Source organism: Nicotiana attenuata, chromosome 12, assembly GCF_001879085.1.
Source record: "Nicotiana attenuata strain UT chromosome 12, NIATTr2, whole genome shotgun sequence".
In the NCBI taxonomy this organism is placed as follows: domain Eukaryota; kingdom Viridiplantae; phylum Streptophyta; class Magnoliopsida; order Solanales; family Solanaceae; genus Nicotiana; species Nicotiana attenuata.
Genome location: NC_032000.1, coordinates 45,652,469 through 45,667,908, shown reverse-complemented (window position 1 = coordinate 45,667,908; position 15,440 = coordinate 45,652,469). Strand labels below are relative to the sequence as shown.

Below are 15,440 nucleotides of genomic sequence, written 5' to 3'. Positions count from 1 at the left end.
CGAAACAGTTGAGCGAAGAGACATGGCCTACGTAAGAATGATAGCTCAAAAATAGCAAGCAGAACGGTACTACAACAAAAAAGCCAAAGTCAGACCACTCAAGGTAGGGGACTATGTACTCAAAGCCAAAACACAAGCGAGCAAAGACCCACGGGAAGGCAAACTGGAAATCAATTGGGACGGATGATACAAAATCACGGCAACAACAAACAAAGGATCATTTCGGCTAGAAACAATGGAGGGAAAATTACTACCAAACAATTGGAACGTCGCCCATCGCAAATACTTCAACTTCTAAAGAGGGACGTCCTCCAAGTCGTACTCTTTTTCCCTCACCCGATTTTTATCGCAATTCTGTTTTCTCGGGGAGGTTTTTAATGAGGCGACAGAGGGGGTGTCTCGGAGTTTAAGTATTAAGTTCATCGCCCCGCCTATTGACTACTTCTCTAGGCCGAGCAATGAAGGGACTAGATATACCGAGACTCCTCAAATGTATGTATGGACCGAAAAGAAATGTAATATTCTCCAATGAATAAACAAAGCAATGATATTCTTACACACATCCAACAAATTTGCACATCACGCCAACGCAAAGGAATCTTACATTCGACCTCGCTCGAATTAGCTTACATTCGACCTCACTCGAATTAAGCTTACATTCGACCTCGCCCGAATTAAGCTTACATTCAACCTTGCTCGAATTAGCCTACATTCGACCTCGCTTGAATTAGCCTATATTCGACTTCGCTCGAATTAAGCCTGCATTTAACCTCGCTCGAATTAGCTTACATTCGACCTCGCTTGAATTAGCTTACATTCGACCTCTCTCGAATTAGCTTACATTCGACCTCGCTCGAATTAGCTTACATTTGACCTCGCTCGAATTAACCTACCTTCGACCTCATTCGAGTCGACAACCTTGTCCGAAGTGAACCGAAAGTCAGGGACTTTCTCGCAAAAGAACTCACAACAAAAAAAAAGAGAAGAGAAAAAGAGAAAGAAGAGCCAGAAATACACAACAAGAGACAAATGTTTCATTTCAATCACTCCATTCCAATACATTTTTTACAGAGGGTTGGAAAGACGCCCCCACAAAACAGCAAAACAAAAAAAAGGCAAGCAAAAACCAAGTACAAAAACTTCATGCTGCATCATACCCCCCCCCCCCCCCATCACCAACATACTCATCATCGTACCAAGGGTCAAAGGCAATCCTATCTAAGGCGTCTTCATCACAGTCTCCTCCGGGCGTACTGGGATCATAACCACAGGCATCACAAGCTGCATGTGCCTTAACGCGAACATCGTCAAATTCGGCCTCGAAAATCTTCCCCCGCCGCCTTCAGAGACCTATATATGTCAAGTTGAGCCTCAGCATGAACCCATATTTCATACAACTCCCATGACACACCGGGAGCAACAAAAGTATGAGAAGTGGACGACCGAGCCTGCACCTCTGCCTTCTCGGCCCTTAGGGAGGCAACCTGCTCATTTAGCCGAGACAACTCCGCCTCCAAATCCCCAATACTCTTCTCAAATCTCGCTTCTCTAAGCGCCACAGCTTCTACCTCAGTAGCTCGCTCAGACCTGCAAACATGAAGGGTGTCCCCTAGGGCTGCCGCCTCTGCCACAACAAGTGTTCTTGCTTTCTCGGCTCGACCCAACTCTTCAACCCTGGTGCTCAACTCAACCTGCATGTTGACGACCCTTGTTTCGCTCTGCTCGAGCTCGACCTTTAAAGACGCCACCTGCGACTGAAGGTCAGAATTTTCGGCCGTCATTCTCTTGCTCACCTCGATCTCATCCTCCTTAGCCTTCAACGCCTTCTCAAGCACACTACATCTGCCAATGGCCCTCATAAGCTCTTTGTCTTTCTCCCTAAACTCCTCATCTTTCTGCTTAAGCCCATCACAGAGCGCCTGGAATTGGCTGTCCTGGTTAAGAAAGTCAAAAAGCGTTCGACGCTTAGAACGATACTCTCTGTACTTGGACATCATCTTCTTGAAAATGGCCGTTCTTTGTTTTTCCCGCCGGTCACGCTCAATCTTCATGATGAGAGTATGACATGAAAAAGAAGATGGGTCAGCCGAAGCAAGTTACACATACGAAATGAATTAACGTAAGATGGGAAAAACAAACTCACTCGCAGGGCCATGCCAGATATACCCAACGATAGATCCGCATCCCTCAGCGTTTGTAGCGTCCTATTCTCAGAATCCGCATACAGAGGAGCGAAAGCCGATACCACCCGTTCCGAGTTGGCCAAGAGATCGTAATCTACAGGAATGACTATATGTCGATCAGGCCCCTCTGTCCTTATCTCCACTCGGGTGTACCTCTCCTCAAAAGCCCGCACCTCCTCAGGATCAATATCGGAGCCCGACCCATCATCCTCCACGAGGACGGTTCTATCCCTTCCGTCCGCGGATGAAGAGCCGACCCCGGCTATTCGTGCAGGCTCTTATCGGACATAGGTACCCTCGACCCCTGACGACCTTCCTTCTGTGACGATAGCCGGCGTAGGAGCAGCCTCAATGCCCAGTAAAGGCGCCGCCTCCGTGCCCAAATCAATGGGCCTTTCCGACTCGCTATTAGCAACATCAACCCTTCCAATCTCCACCCTCTGCCTTTTCTCGGTACCGTCTCCCCTTCGTCATGGGACGACTCATCAATTAAGTGCAGGACGCGGTGACTAGAGGTCTCAGCCAACGGGACGGCTACCTGTGGGGCAAAATCACCCAACGGAGGAGCTAGAGTCTGATTATCTCGTGCAGACTCAGCTAGTACAAATCGCATTCCAACCGATGCGATCGCCTGACGAAACGTGGCACCGGAGCCTTCGTCTTCTTGGAAGCCCGCCGAACTAACACGAAAAGAAAATTGTGTCTAACAAAAATGCCAACGAGACAACAATAAGCTACAATAAAAAAAAGGGTCATAGAAAAAGAAATCACTTACTAGTCGAAGATTTGGGGCCGAACCGCCTGTTAAACGACAACCAATCGCGAATCCCCACAGTATGAGGTAAGACGCGAGCCACCCAGTCTTCTATATCAGGAACCAGGGGAGGTAGACGTTTACCAGCTGAAAGTAGAAAGGCACGAGCAAGTCAGAAACAAAAGAGGAGAGATAAACAAAACACATGACAAACATTAAGAGGCCCCTATGATTAAAGTTCCACCGCTCAGGGAACCCGACTGGGTCCGTCACTAGATGCTAGGTCCTGACAAAGAAGTAGTAGCACCAGAACCGACGGTTCGCCTTATCATCCATCCCTGTTACCAATCCTTTGGTCCCACGAGGGCGGAGATGAATCAGCGTGCCTCTATAAAAACTAGGCGTGAAGAGGTGCAGCAGATGACGAATGGAGACGTCGCCAATTCTGCGAACTTCGCCAACATCAGAAAGGCTTTATACATGTATGGGGAAAGCTGTGCCGGGCAGACGCCATAAAAGCGACAGAATTCCTCCAGCAAGAGGGAGAAGAGGAAGAGAGTAGCCCACCAAGAACGGGTATTGGTAAAAAGCACAATACCCAGGTCGGTAGACTTGTATTGAATCGTTCTCCGCTGAAACGATGTCAACGTGGGCAGGAATGTGAAATTTAGACTGAAGGTCAGATATTTCCTTCAACCCCATGACTGATAGCACCTGCTCAGGAGCCGGGGCAGGTTCTTTCTGAAAGTCATTTCTGACCGACGGATTCCGAGGGATTATCTCCTCCACGGTAGGAAAACTTTCATCTTCTGCAACTGTGGGTTCGTCGTTATCGGAAGGCATAACTACCGATAAAGGGGTGACATCGGAAGCTATATCAGAAGTGTGATGGGGGTTTGTCATTTCTGCAATAAACGCGTGTACAGTAGAACCGGTGGAAGGGAATCAACGCGAAATGTATGGTTAACGGAAAGCTGGAGCTGAGAAGCAAAAGGAAATCGGAAGCAAGGGTCAGAGAAGAAACAGAAGACCAAGCAAAATACCAAATAAGTATGAAATTCAAAAGCCTCGTCTTTGAACCTCCCTTCCCCCATTTGTAAGGTATTATGGCCCCAATATCGATGCAAGAAATTGTCACTGACACTAAGATCGAAGCAACAGAGGAACTGGAAATGATGCATTGCATCGGGAAGATGGGTAATGATGACGCGCGTGGTCATGACATCATCCTATGTTAGCCACGCCAACCATAACCTTTGAGCCGATCCTTCACCAACGCGACCTCGACTAATTCAGCCTGTCCACCATGGAGGAACATTTTTGCGATTAGATACAGATGAAATCCGCTCATCAAGGACTCCCAGGAAGATGACCTCAATAAGCGGAGAGACTAACTGTATGGGTCAAAATTCGGTCTAGCGTGGCGAGTGCAAATAGACGAGCTGAGGCCGAGGTCGAGATTACGTACGGTCTTGTGTCGAGGAGTCGCTCAAAGGGGAAGATTAGTGCCGAGGTTGGGTACAGAGCAATGACTACAATTGTTAAAACGTTCCTGCGACTATGAATAGGAATATTCTGTTGAATATTCCCTCACATTGTACTTTTCTAGGGTTTTCTATGAATATCCCTTATAAATAGGAAGAGATTGAGAACATAAGGGGGGATTCGAAACTTCTGTAAAGAAAAAACATCTTGTAAAAGGGCTGACTATCAAGAATATACAAAAAGCTTGTCTTGTCTCTTTTGCTTGATTCCATCATCAACATTCTTCTTAAGTTCACAAGATCCGAGGGCACATTGTTCTCTATCATTGCATGCTGTCAGACGTTGTCTCTGAAGAAGGAAGCATCCACCTCATCCTACATTTGGGTGACTTATTACTTCTTATTTCGTTAAATGCCTTTCACCACATTTATTGCATGCATTCTTTCTCATATTTATATCTAATCATTGAGCATTAACTCGACATTTTATTGATTAGAACACGGTTCACACCATCTAAGTTGCTAAATTTTGGATCTAGGATTTATTACTTTTACTTGAATTCACGCCTTATCCATTTATTAAAATTGGTTTAACTAAAAAGGGTGTAACAATTTTTGGTCAAACATAACCTACCAATAATATGTACATCTCGTTTTCTCTTAAAATACAATTTATAGTTCTATACTCCAAATGGTTCAAATAATAAGTTACTTACTATCATACTATCAGAATAATCACAAATACTACTGATTGAAAGATTAGAGAGAAACTGCAACTTAAAATTTTTATTATTCAGAGTTACAGGACATCATCAATGCCTCAAAAATATTTTTATTTACATATATATATATTCTTACAGATAGTAACAAAGGCACTGTAGTGTATTTTTAACTTTTTTGGTTATTGTGGTATTTATCTTATACTCCTATTTAACATGCTGGACAGGTCACTCGCTTAGATTACTTTCTGCTACTTTTAACTTTTGACTTAATCTGTATTTTCGCATTCCAGTTTTCTGCAAATACTTGGTAATTTACCGTACAACACATTAAACTTTTTCCTCTATATAGCACCAAAATCGACTAGTAAATGGGTGGATCAAGAAGATTTGTGACCAAAAACCAAAATTTAATTTGCGGCCTTTTGGAAAAAAAATTATTTATATTTTTATTTGAATTCTATTTTTCTAGTTTTTTGAAATAAAAAGTTGTTAATAATTTATTTACAAAGTAATTTATTTAAGATATTGTTAATCTTAGGTAATAGAACGAGATTCAAGAAGTTGACAACTTTATACCGAAATAATATTTTGATATTCCAATATACTTGTAGAAACGCTTGAAATCTTAGAAAAAAAAATGCAATATAGTTTTATTCAATTATACTCTTCGGCTCTTGTTTTTTATAGAAAAAAATAAAAACTCTTTTCTTTTTACATAACAATATAACTTATCGAAAACTAAAGTTTTTTTGTAAAAACTAAGAAAGAAAATATAAGAATGAAGTACATGTTTTCTGATGAGAAAGATAAAAAATAAGTCTTGGACTACTGAAGATGCCAAAAAAGCGGACTCTAAAAGTTTATTACATGTTTTTACTAGTGAGAGATGTAAAAGGAGAAAAATTATATAGGTACCTCACTAATGATGTCAATCGTAAAATTTAAATAATGAAATTTTTTATATTCGCGGTAAGGGTTTAGGGGGGTGATTTTCTTAGTCCAATTTTTGCTCAAACAATTTCATCAATACTAAACTAAAAGTTACTTTTAGTTTTTATAAAATATTTTATTTTGGAATACTCAATATAATTGGGCCCTACCTCTAAAAATTGTGATGACATGAATATGATCCAACTTACTTTAATTGGTATTGGGTTCGAGCCCTGTGGAAAGATTATGGCCTCATTTATATTTTTTTAAGATTAAGACGTCTGAATCTGAATATCAAAATGTGCATTAAGATTAAGACATCTGAATCTGAATACATATCCGAATATATTAAGATGTATATTAAGATCTGAATAGAAATAGTTAAGACTGTTTGATTTTTAACATCTGAATGTATAAAATTTATCTTTATTGAAAATTAATAAACATAAAATTCAAATGAAATACTAACTAATCTGAAATTCTATAAATAAAATATATAGTGTTTTAAAATACGATAGTTGTTGGTGGTGATGGCTAACAGGTGAATGCCAACTAGAGGTGGTGGTTGGTGGTAGTTTTGGTTGATGATGGTGGTTCATGCTAGTAGCTAGTAGTGATTGGTAGTGATGGCAATTATGATTAAGGATGGTGGTGGTGGGTGGTGATTGATAATAATGGCGGGTGGTGGTAGTAGTTGTGACTGATGAAGGTGGTGGGCTGGTTGTGGTAAGTTATAATGATGGGCAGTGCTGGCTGTGGTTGTTGATGGTGATGGGGTGGTCAGTTGTGCTAGTTGAGGGGGATGAGTGTTGATTGTGGGTGAGAATGATTATGGTAGTCGGAGTGGTGGGGATAGTGGGTGGTGATGGTCGATAATAGTGGCGGCTATGATTGAGGATGATGGTGGCGTGGTGGTGGTGGTGGTGGTTGAGTATGGTGGTGGTGGTGGCATGGTGTAGTTGATAATGGTAGGCGGTGGCGGCAGTTAATAATGAATATATGATAGCATCTTAATGAAATTAAGTCTCTGTTATAGATCTTAATCATACAAATCTATTCAGACCCAATAAGTGGTTGTGAAGTAAAAAAAACAAACACACTTAATGATTAAGATCTGAATAATTAAGATTTAGACTTGAAAAACAAAGCACTTAATGTCTGAGATCTGAATGATTAAGATTCAGACATCCATTAAGTGCAAACAAAAGAGACCTATGTTACTCTCTTTTAATAAGGTTTGCGCGTTACAAATCAAAATTAGTGAGGAGTCTCAATACAAATACCGCAAAAGGATAGAGAACAAAAAGAGAATTTTGTGGGCTAATTGCTTTAGTTGCTTGACCCTTCGACCGCCCCTGAGGCCTGAGCAAAAGTCGTTTCGTCTACTTAATGTTAGAGTTGATTAATAAATCAGTTATGGAACTCTCTCCTAATAAGTTTCTTGTGTCTAGCCAAATTATTTTACTAACTTTTTTTTTTTTTTTTTTTTGCATTTCCATTATTCTTCATAATCTGCTTTAACATTCACATATGTTAATTTTCCACCAAAAAATCTAACTTCATTTTTAAAGTGTTCTTTTGTTTCAGAGTTATGCGGAGCCACCCAGTTTCTCTTAATGCCAAGTAGTAGAAAAAATCCAGCAATTCTCAAAATCGATTTATCCTTTTTCTTTTTGGACTTCTTAATTATTAAAGAAAATGTTGGTCATAAGCTTTGAGAGTTTACTTTTACACCTAAATGAAGATTTTGGAGAGCAGGCTTTTGGATCGACAAAAAAAAGAAAAAAGAAAAAAAAAGAGCTAAAAAGCGAGTTCAAACTCATGTGACATGAAAACAATTAGCTTGTCAGCAATTAACAAAAAATTCACCAGTTACACTATAAGGGTCGATTGGTAGGATGCATTAGATAAAATAATATATGTATTAGCTTTGCGTATTAATAATATCTTGTTTGGTATACTTTTTGAACCTATACATTATTTATGCAAGCATTAGTTATACGCTCTATTTGGTAGTATGCTATGCATAACTAATGCATAAGAAACCATGGTAATGCAATGAGTTTTAATGCATGCATTAGCTTACTTAAAGACAAAATTGTCCTTCAAAATTGATGCTTGATTAAAAGATGCTATTATATTAATGCAAGTTTGAAATAATCCAAGAAAGTGGAAAATAAAATTATATCCCTAATAAATAAATAAATACTTAGCATATTTTCTTTTTTATAAATAAATATTCAGTTCTATACTACAATATAGGTAGATAAATCAAATACCTTTTTTTACAAACTTTTTTCATATAAAAATATTCCTCAACATATGGTTCTTTTAAAAGATAAAGTGATGGGTTGATTATGAGAGTATTTTTGTAAACAAATATTCTTTTAGAAATTGTGCAATACTTTAATACATCAAACCAAACAATGGATAAGAAATATATCAACATAACTAATACCAATATTATTAATACACCCTATTCACCGTTATTCTTATATACTCTACCAAACGACCCCTAAAAGAGATATGATGGAGCGTGTAACCCCACAAAAACTAACAAAGAACCATCTTTAAACTAAACTATATGCTAATATTAATCAAGACATTTTTTCAGAAGAAAATCTTTACCATGGAGCAGCTGCGAGTGCCTTGAATTTGAGCTCAAAACTCGTGTCTTTTACTGTTAAAGCCTCAATTTCAGAGTCTAACTTCTTTATCACTTGTTTCACTTTCAAAACCTTTTCTTCAAGATTCCTCATTTCCTCTTTTGCTTCAGCTAGTTTAACTCTCTTTGACACAAGAATATTATCTGATTCACATGACATGCTAATAAGCTTACTAAGCCTTGCACGTAAAAATCCAACATTCATGCCTAAACACTCGAACCCTTTCAATGTATTGTCCCAAGTCTCAAGATAATCACGAGGGATCGAAATTTTGGATGCTTTAATGGCATCAGCTATGTTCACAGTCTCAGTGATCATTCCAGCAGCTAGCTTGCAATTTAGTCCACCAAGTAAATGCTCATGGAGAAATGAATTTTGAGTGCAGCAAAGATCGTAGTATTTGGTCCGAATGTGTGCTGGAATCTCAGCGTCTATGATCAATCCATCCACAAGAATGTTGAAACCAGAGAAGTCCTTCACGTCTTTGAATTCAAGTCTTGATTCTGAAAATCTAATGCTTAAAACTTCAGAGCCATTATCGCTATCATTCTCACGTTGATCTGATGCAGGGCCTTGGTCTGAATCGGGTATCAATACGGCTTCTTCTTGTTTGATATCTTGATGAGTATCCAGCATATAGGAAATATATTCAAAATGGTCAATGCTCAAGTAGTATAGATTGATTTTGATGGAAATTAAAACTAGTGTTTGTAAATATACCTGACTTGATTGGTCTAGCATGAAGATCCAGATTTAGTAGACTAATAGCACCATCAATTTCTGTCAAGTTGTTTTCTCTTATTATATATACCTAAAAACAAGGGAAACGACAATTAGGCCATTGCTTTACTGTCCCTTTGGGGACACTATAAAATTGGAACAAACTAAAGAATATTAGCATTGTCACTTTAGATAAAAAGGCAGTCGAATGCACCAACTCCTGCTATGCGCAGGGCAGGGTCTGGAAAAAGACCGAACCATATTGTGTCTATTGTACGCAATAGCATGGCCACTTTAGGATGACACGAACAAATCGAAAAATGATTCTTGCTTTACCTGTGACAAAATGACCATAACTTTAAGCACTTTAAGGGATTACCTTAAATTTGCAGGGTTGGATCAATTGGAAGACTAAGACATCCCCTTCAAGCAGGTTGTGAGCAATGGAAAAACCTCTCCAACCCCCACTCAATCCATTCTTATCAATAAGGTACTTGGTAGAAAATTCTTCTTCATTTTCGTCCACCAAAACAACAGTATCATCATGCTTTGGCAAATAAGAGTCGCAAAATTTTCTTGGGAAACTCTGTTGTACCAAAATATCAAAAGAAAGACTATATCACCAAGAAAAGTTTCAATTTGTTCTAATTCTATCAAGACAAAAATTTGACTTACCAACCAAAATCCACGACTAACATGTGAATGGAGCATATACTTGACAAAACTAGGAAATTGAGAGGGCAAATTTGCTTGAACTTCTTCGGCCCGCAGCATGGCAGATGAGTTTGCATCAACAGTGCTAGTTTTGTATGTCTTCTTTTCAGGACTAGTAAAATCAAGAATCAAACACATTATAATATTAGCAAGTCCAGGAAATCTAATACATAAACCATTATGCATTTTCTCCACTGACCATATTTGAAGCTTTTTAGTGTCTCCATTTTTCACCTATTCAAGTATTTGTCAAGTACATTCCATTAGTTTGAAAGTGATTATCACCTTAAAATGAAACTTTTTGTTATCAACAAAAGGAGTAGACAATGATTCTTACCTTGTTGGTTTTACTTGGACCCAAAGCCCTTTTCCTGAGGAGTTTTTCCTTGATTTCTAGTGCCCTTTTCTGTATTAAGCCATTGAATGGGAGAAGAATCAAACATGGGGCTATCATTATAAGCAAAAGAATATGCAGATATTGAGAAAGAAAGAAAAAAAATAAGAGAAGAGAGAACCTTTGAGGAAGAAAGGAGAGGGCTTTTCTTGGAGGAATTCATAGCTGAGATTGCCATTTCTGTTAATAAGTGTCTGCTCCAACACTTCAGAAAATGTGGAATATATTTTTTGTTTGTTTGTGATGAAGGAAAGTAGAGAAAGGAGACAGTGGTCAATGAAGAAAATAGACCGTTTGGTTAAAATATTTTTATCTTTTACTTTTTCTAGAGAAGAATTTGAAGTGGAGATGTGACATGGTTGTTTGGGACAATCAAGAGGCCAAATTGGAGCCAAATTTTGAATCACTTGGCAGAGTACGTACTAGTTATGGAATGATTTGTTTCCTTTTCCCAATGCTATTTAAAAGAAATGCTTTTTTCACTCTTTCATATTCCTGGCCAATACCTGTTTGGACGAAAATGGTATTCAGGAAAGTTTCAACCCTTTTTATTTTATGGGTTGGGAAGGAAAATTGTTAATACTGCTATGAGAAAGTAACTTTTCTTGGACCTATTCTTTTTAGTTTCTATAGCTAGTGCCGAATAAGCTTCCGCTATGCTCGGGGTCCGGGAAAGGATCGAACCACAAGGGTCTATAGTACGCAGCCTTACCCGTGACCTCTTGGTCACATGGAAGCAATTTTACCGATGAGATGTGACATGAAAAAAGAAATGTATACACTTGTATGTCTTCATGGCTCATTCCACATATTAGTCAGACTCTGTTCAGAAATACAGTAAGCTACTAAGCTTGTTAGCAATTTACAAAAAATTTACTCCCCAACTACACTAGAAAAGGGATATAATGGACCGTGTAACCTCACAAAAGTTATACAGACTTGAGAATTCCTGATAGGAACCTAAAAGGCTTCTTGCCAAACTAAACTAGTAGTATATGCTAATATTAGGACATTTTTTCAGAAAAATCATGACCATGGAGCAGCTGCCACTGCCTTGAACTTGAGCTCAAAACTGGTATCTTTAGTTGTTAACTCTATTTCAGAATCTATATTCTTTATCACCCGTTTCACCTTCAAAAGCTTAGATTCAAGATTCCTCATTTCCTCTTTGGCTTCAGCTAGTTCATTTCTCTTTGATTCAAGACTCTGTTGTGATTCACTTGATAGGCTAACAAGCTTATTAAGCCTAGCACGTAAAAATCCAACTTCCATGCCTAAACACTCGAACCCTTTCAATGTATTGTCCCAAGTTTCAAGATAATCACAAGAGGTCGAAATATTGGAAGCTCTAATGGCATCAGCAATGTTCACAGTTTCTGTGATCATTCCAGCAGCTAGCTTGCAATTCAGGCCACCAAGTAAATGGTCATGGAGAAATGACTTCTGAGTGCAGCAAAGATCGTAGTATTTGGTCCAAATGTGAGCAGGAATCTCAGAGTCTATGATCAAACCATCTACAAGAATGTTAAAACCAGAAAAGTCCTTCACATCTTTGAATTCAAGTCTTGATTCTGAAAATCTAATGCCTAAAACTTCAGAGCTATTGTCACTATCATTTCCACATTGATCTGATGCAAGGCCGTGGTCTAAGTTTCGTACCAGTATGGTTTCTTCATTTTTGTCATCTTGATCAATATCTATAACAGAAGGCTCCAAGTATTTCTCCTCTTTTGCTTCACAAATTTTCATCTCTTCATCTGGATCTATTGAGAAAATATCAACAAATAGAAAGTTTAAGTGGTATATATTGATTGTGATAGATACTAAAACTATTGTTTGACTTTACCAGATATGATTGGTCTAGCACGAACATCCAGTTTTAGAAGACTAATAGCACCATCAATTTCTTGTTTGTCATCTTGATGAGTATCTAGGACAGGAGGCTCCAAGTACTTCTGCTCTTTTGCTTCACAAATTTTCATGTCCTCAATTCGATCTATGTGAAATAATATGAGCAAATGGAAAGTCAGGAAACCAAAATGGTTAAGTTCAAGTAGTACATAACATATTGGTAGTGATACAAATCAAAACTGGTGGTTGTGAGTTGTGACTATACCAGATTTGATTGGTCTAGCATGAAAATCCAGATTCAGAAGGCTAATAGCACCATCAAGTTCTGTCAAGGTACTTTCTCTTATTATATACACCTAAAACAGGGGAAATAATAATTAGAACATCGCTTAAGACATTGAATTAGTACTCAACAAACGAGATCTTGAATCAAGGAATAAAAAGCAAACTCTGTCAATCGGACCTCTTCAGAAGTACATAATTTCATACCATCTCTTTAGGGACATCAGATAAACTTGGAGAGTATAGATAATATTAGCATCCTCCTCTTTGGAATGACATGCGCAAACCAGGATTCAAGCACTTGTGTTACCTTAAATTTGCATGGTTGGATCAATTGAAAGATCAAGACATCCCCGTGAAGCAAGCTGTGTGCAATGGAGAAACCCCTCCAACCACCACTTAATCCAGTTTTATCAACAAGGTACTTGGTAGCATATTCTTGTTCATCCTCATCCACCAAAACAACAGTGTCGTCATGCTTTGGCAAATGGCGGTCACAAAATTTCTTTGGAAAACCCTGTTGTATTAAAGTACCACAAAGTAAAACTATAGCACCCAGTGGTGAATCTAGACTAGACCTAGTTGGGTCGACAGAACCTACTGCATCTTTATAAACAACAACAACAAATCCAGTATAATCCCACAAGTGGGGACTAGGGAGGGTAGTGTGTACGCAGACCAATAAACCTTACCCCTACCTTGTGAAGGTAGAGAAGCTGTTTCCGATACACCCTCGGCTCAAGTAACAGTGACAAGGAAAGGAACATATATGCATGCGAAAAAGATATCAGCACATATATAAAAAGTAAAACTTTAGCTGGCTGACTCTAAATCTTGAATTCGTCACTAATATTACCAACATTAGTTCCAATTTAGTTCTAATTCCATTAATAAAATATTTGACTTACCAACCAAAATCCACCAGCGACATGTGAAGGGAGTATAAACTTGACAAAACTAGGAAATTGAGAGGGCAAATTTGCTTGAACTTCTTCAGCCCGCAGCATAGCAGATGAGTTTGCATCAACAGTTCTAGGTTTGTTTGCCTTCTTTTCAGGGCTAATAAAATCAAGAATCAAAAGCATTATTAGAAAGATAACAAAACCATGAAACTTATTTTTTTTAAAATATGCATTTTTCAAAATTTTTTTCCAACTGACCATAGTTGGACCTTCTTATTATCTCCTTTTTCCCCCTGCTCAAGAAATATTCAAGTACATTCATTAGCTTAAAAGTGATTGTCACTTTAGAAAGATGAAGGAAAAATTAACATAAAAGGGTACTTCAGGTCACGGGTTCGAGCTGTGGTGACGGGTTCGAGATGTGGAAACAGCCTCTTGCAACCCTTACTCCGATGCCGCGCATAGCGGAAGCTTAATGCACCGAGCTGCCTTTTAATCAAAACAGAGTAGAAAATGGTTCTCACCTTATAGGTTTGACTTGGACCCAAAGCCCTTTTCCTTAGCAGTTTTTTCTTGATTTCTAGTGCTTTTTTCTGGTCAAGTTATAGAATGGGAGATTAAATAAATATGAGGGCACCATTTTAAGCAAAAGAACAGGCAGTAATATTCAGAAGAAAATATATAAAACTTGAAATTGGAAAAAATAAGACAAGGAATGAACCTTAGAAGAAGAAAGAAGAGGGCTTTTTTTGGAGGAATACATAGCTGAGATCGCCATATATTGTTTACAAGTGTTTGCTCAAACCTTCAGAGAAATGTACCACGTTTTGTTTGTGATGGAGGAAACTAGAGAAAAGGAGATAGTGGTGAAGAAATAGACCGTTTGGTTAAATCTTTCGTTTGGACATAAAAATTATAATTTAAAAAAATATTATTTGAAGTTAAGTTGAAAAATGATATTATTTCGAATTTGAAATTATGTTTGGACATGTATTTTATTTAAAAAAATATTATAGCTTTGTGAGTGGAGAAAAGAATTCTTTTGATTTCAATAACTTACAAAATTTCATGGACAAATATATATTTTTTTTAAAAAAATTGAAAAAAAATTCATGGACAACGGAGGCCTTAATTTATCTTGAAAAGAAATTGGATAGTGGAGATGTGACATGGCTGTTTGGGAGGTGAGAATAGGCCTAATTGGAGCCAAAATTTGAATGGGTTGACAGAGTACTATAACTGATACATACTAGGTATGGAATGATTTGTTTCCTTTTTCCAACGTGTTTTTCACCTTTCGTATTCCTACTCCCTAGTTTGTTTTGAAAAAAAAGGTTATGCGAAAGGTTCAATATTTTTATTTTATTTATATTGTTTTTTATGCGAAGAAGGAAACCTGATAATCACTAGGAGAATGTAATATTTTCTTGGTGTTATAAATAAAATTTTATTTATGGTAAATGTCTATATTTAGAGAGATTCTAGAGTTTATTACTTGGTGGCTAAGTCACCCTCTTCCTATAAATAGAGGGTTCTATTTCATTGTAATTGATCCCAAATCAATAAGAATTCTCTCTCTTTCTCTGCAATACTCTTCTTCTTTTATTGTTCATAACACGTTATTAGCACGAGACTCTAACCAATTGAGATTGAGCATAATGATTGTCAATTGTTCCATGAACTTCCTTCATGATTAAATTCTGAATTTAAGGCAAGTATCTTACTTTATTTTTCTCTTTTAGATTCTTGACATTCTATAATTTGATTTTAAATAGTACAAGCAAAGACAATAAATCTTGATTTTAACTCTAATGGAGTTTGAAAGAAATTATAACCAC

General features: G+C 37.8%; 2 protein-coding genes across 3 annotated transcripts; both read right to left on the bottom strand.

The window, feature by feature from the left end:
- LOC109236261 (B3 domain-containing protein Os01g0234100-like) lies at positions 8,538-10,848 on the bottom strand. Its single transcript, XM_019402458.1, has 7 exons — positions 10,689-10,848; positions 10,511-10,579; positions 10,373-10,407; positions 10,135-10,285; positions 9,839-10,045; positions 9,460-9,550; positions 8,538-9,356 (listed from the first exon to the last, which is right to left on the bottom strand). Exons 1-7 carry the CDS (start codon positions 10,743-10,745, stop codon positions 8,698-8,700), a joined length of 1,269 nt encoding a protein of 422 aa, XP_019258003.1. The 5' UTR covers positions 10,746-10,848; the 3' UTR covers positions 8,538-8,697.
- On the bottom strand, positions 11,329-14,463 carry LOC109235655 (B3 domain-containing protein Os01g0234100-like). Of its 2 annotated transcripts, XM_019401845.1 has the most exons (9): positions 14,324-14,463; positions 14,127-14,195; positions 13,861-13,895; positions 13,609-13,759; positions 13,011-13,217; positions 12,684-12,774; positions 12,414-12,563; positions 12,227-12,330; positions 11,992-12,081 (listed from the first exon to the last, which is right to left on the bottom strand). In XM_019401845.1, the coding sequence occupies exons 1-9, from the start codon at positions 14,378-14,380 to the stop codon at positions 12,073-12,075; spliced, it is 873 nt and encodes a 290-aa protein (XP_019257390.1). In that variant the 5' UTR covers positions 14,381-14,463; the 3' UTR covers positions 11,992-12,072. The 2 variants fall into 2 exon arrangements, with proteins under 2 accessions (XP_019257389.1, XP_019257390.1); XM_019401844.1 differs by having other exon boundaries at positions 11,329-12,330; positions 14,324-14,461.

Bases quoted from the DNA above. Each gene is read 5' to 3' on its own strand.
- LOC109236261 (XM_019402458.1), bottom strand. From the start codon at position 10,745: ATGGCAATCTCAGCTATGAATTCCTCCAAGAAAAGCCCTCTCCTTTCT. The intron at 10,286-10,372 runs GTCAGTGGAGAA...TGATTTTACTAG, and splicing joins ACTAAAAAGCTTCAAATATG to TCCTGAAAAGAAGACATACA. The intron at 9,551-9,838 runs GTAATCCCTTAA...CCTTGTTTTTAG, and splicing joins TCCAACCCTGCAAATTTAAG to GTATATATAATAAGAGAAAA.
- LOC109235655 (XM_019401844.1), bottom strand. From the start codon at position 14,380: ATGGCGATCTCAGCTATGTATTCCTCCAAAAAAAGCCCTCTTCTTTCT. The intron at 14,196-14,323 runs GTTCATTCCTTG...TAACTTGACCAG, and splicing joins CTCTTCTTTCTTCTTCTAAG to AAAAAAGCACTAGAAATCAA. The intron at 13,218-13,608 runs GTAAGTCAAATA...TTAATACAACAG, and splicing joins TCGCTGGTGGATTTTGGTTG to GGTTTTCCAAAGAAATTTTG.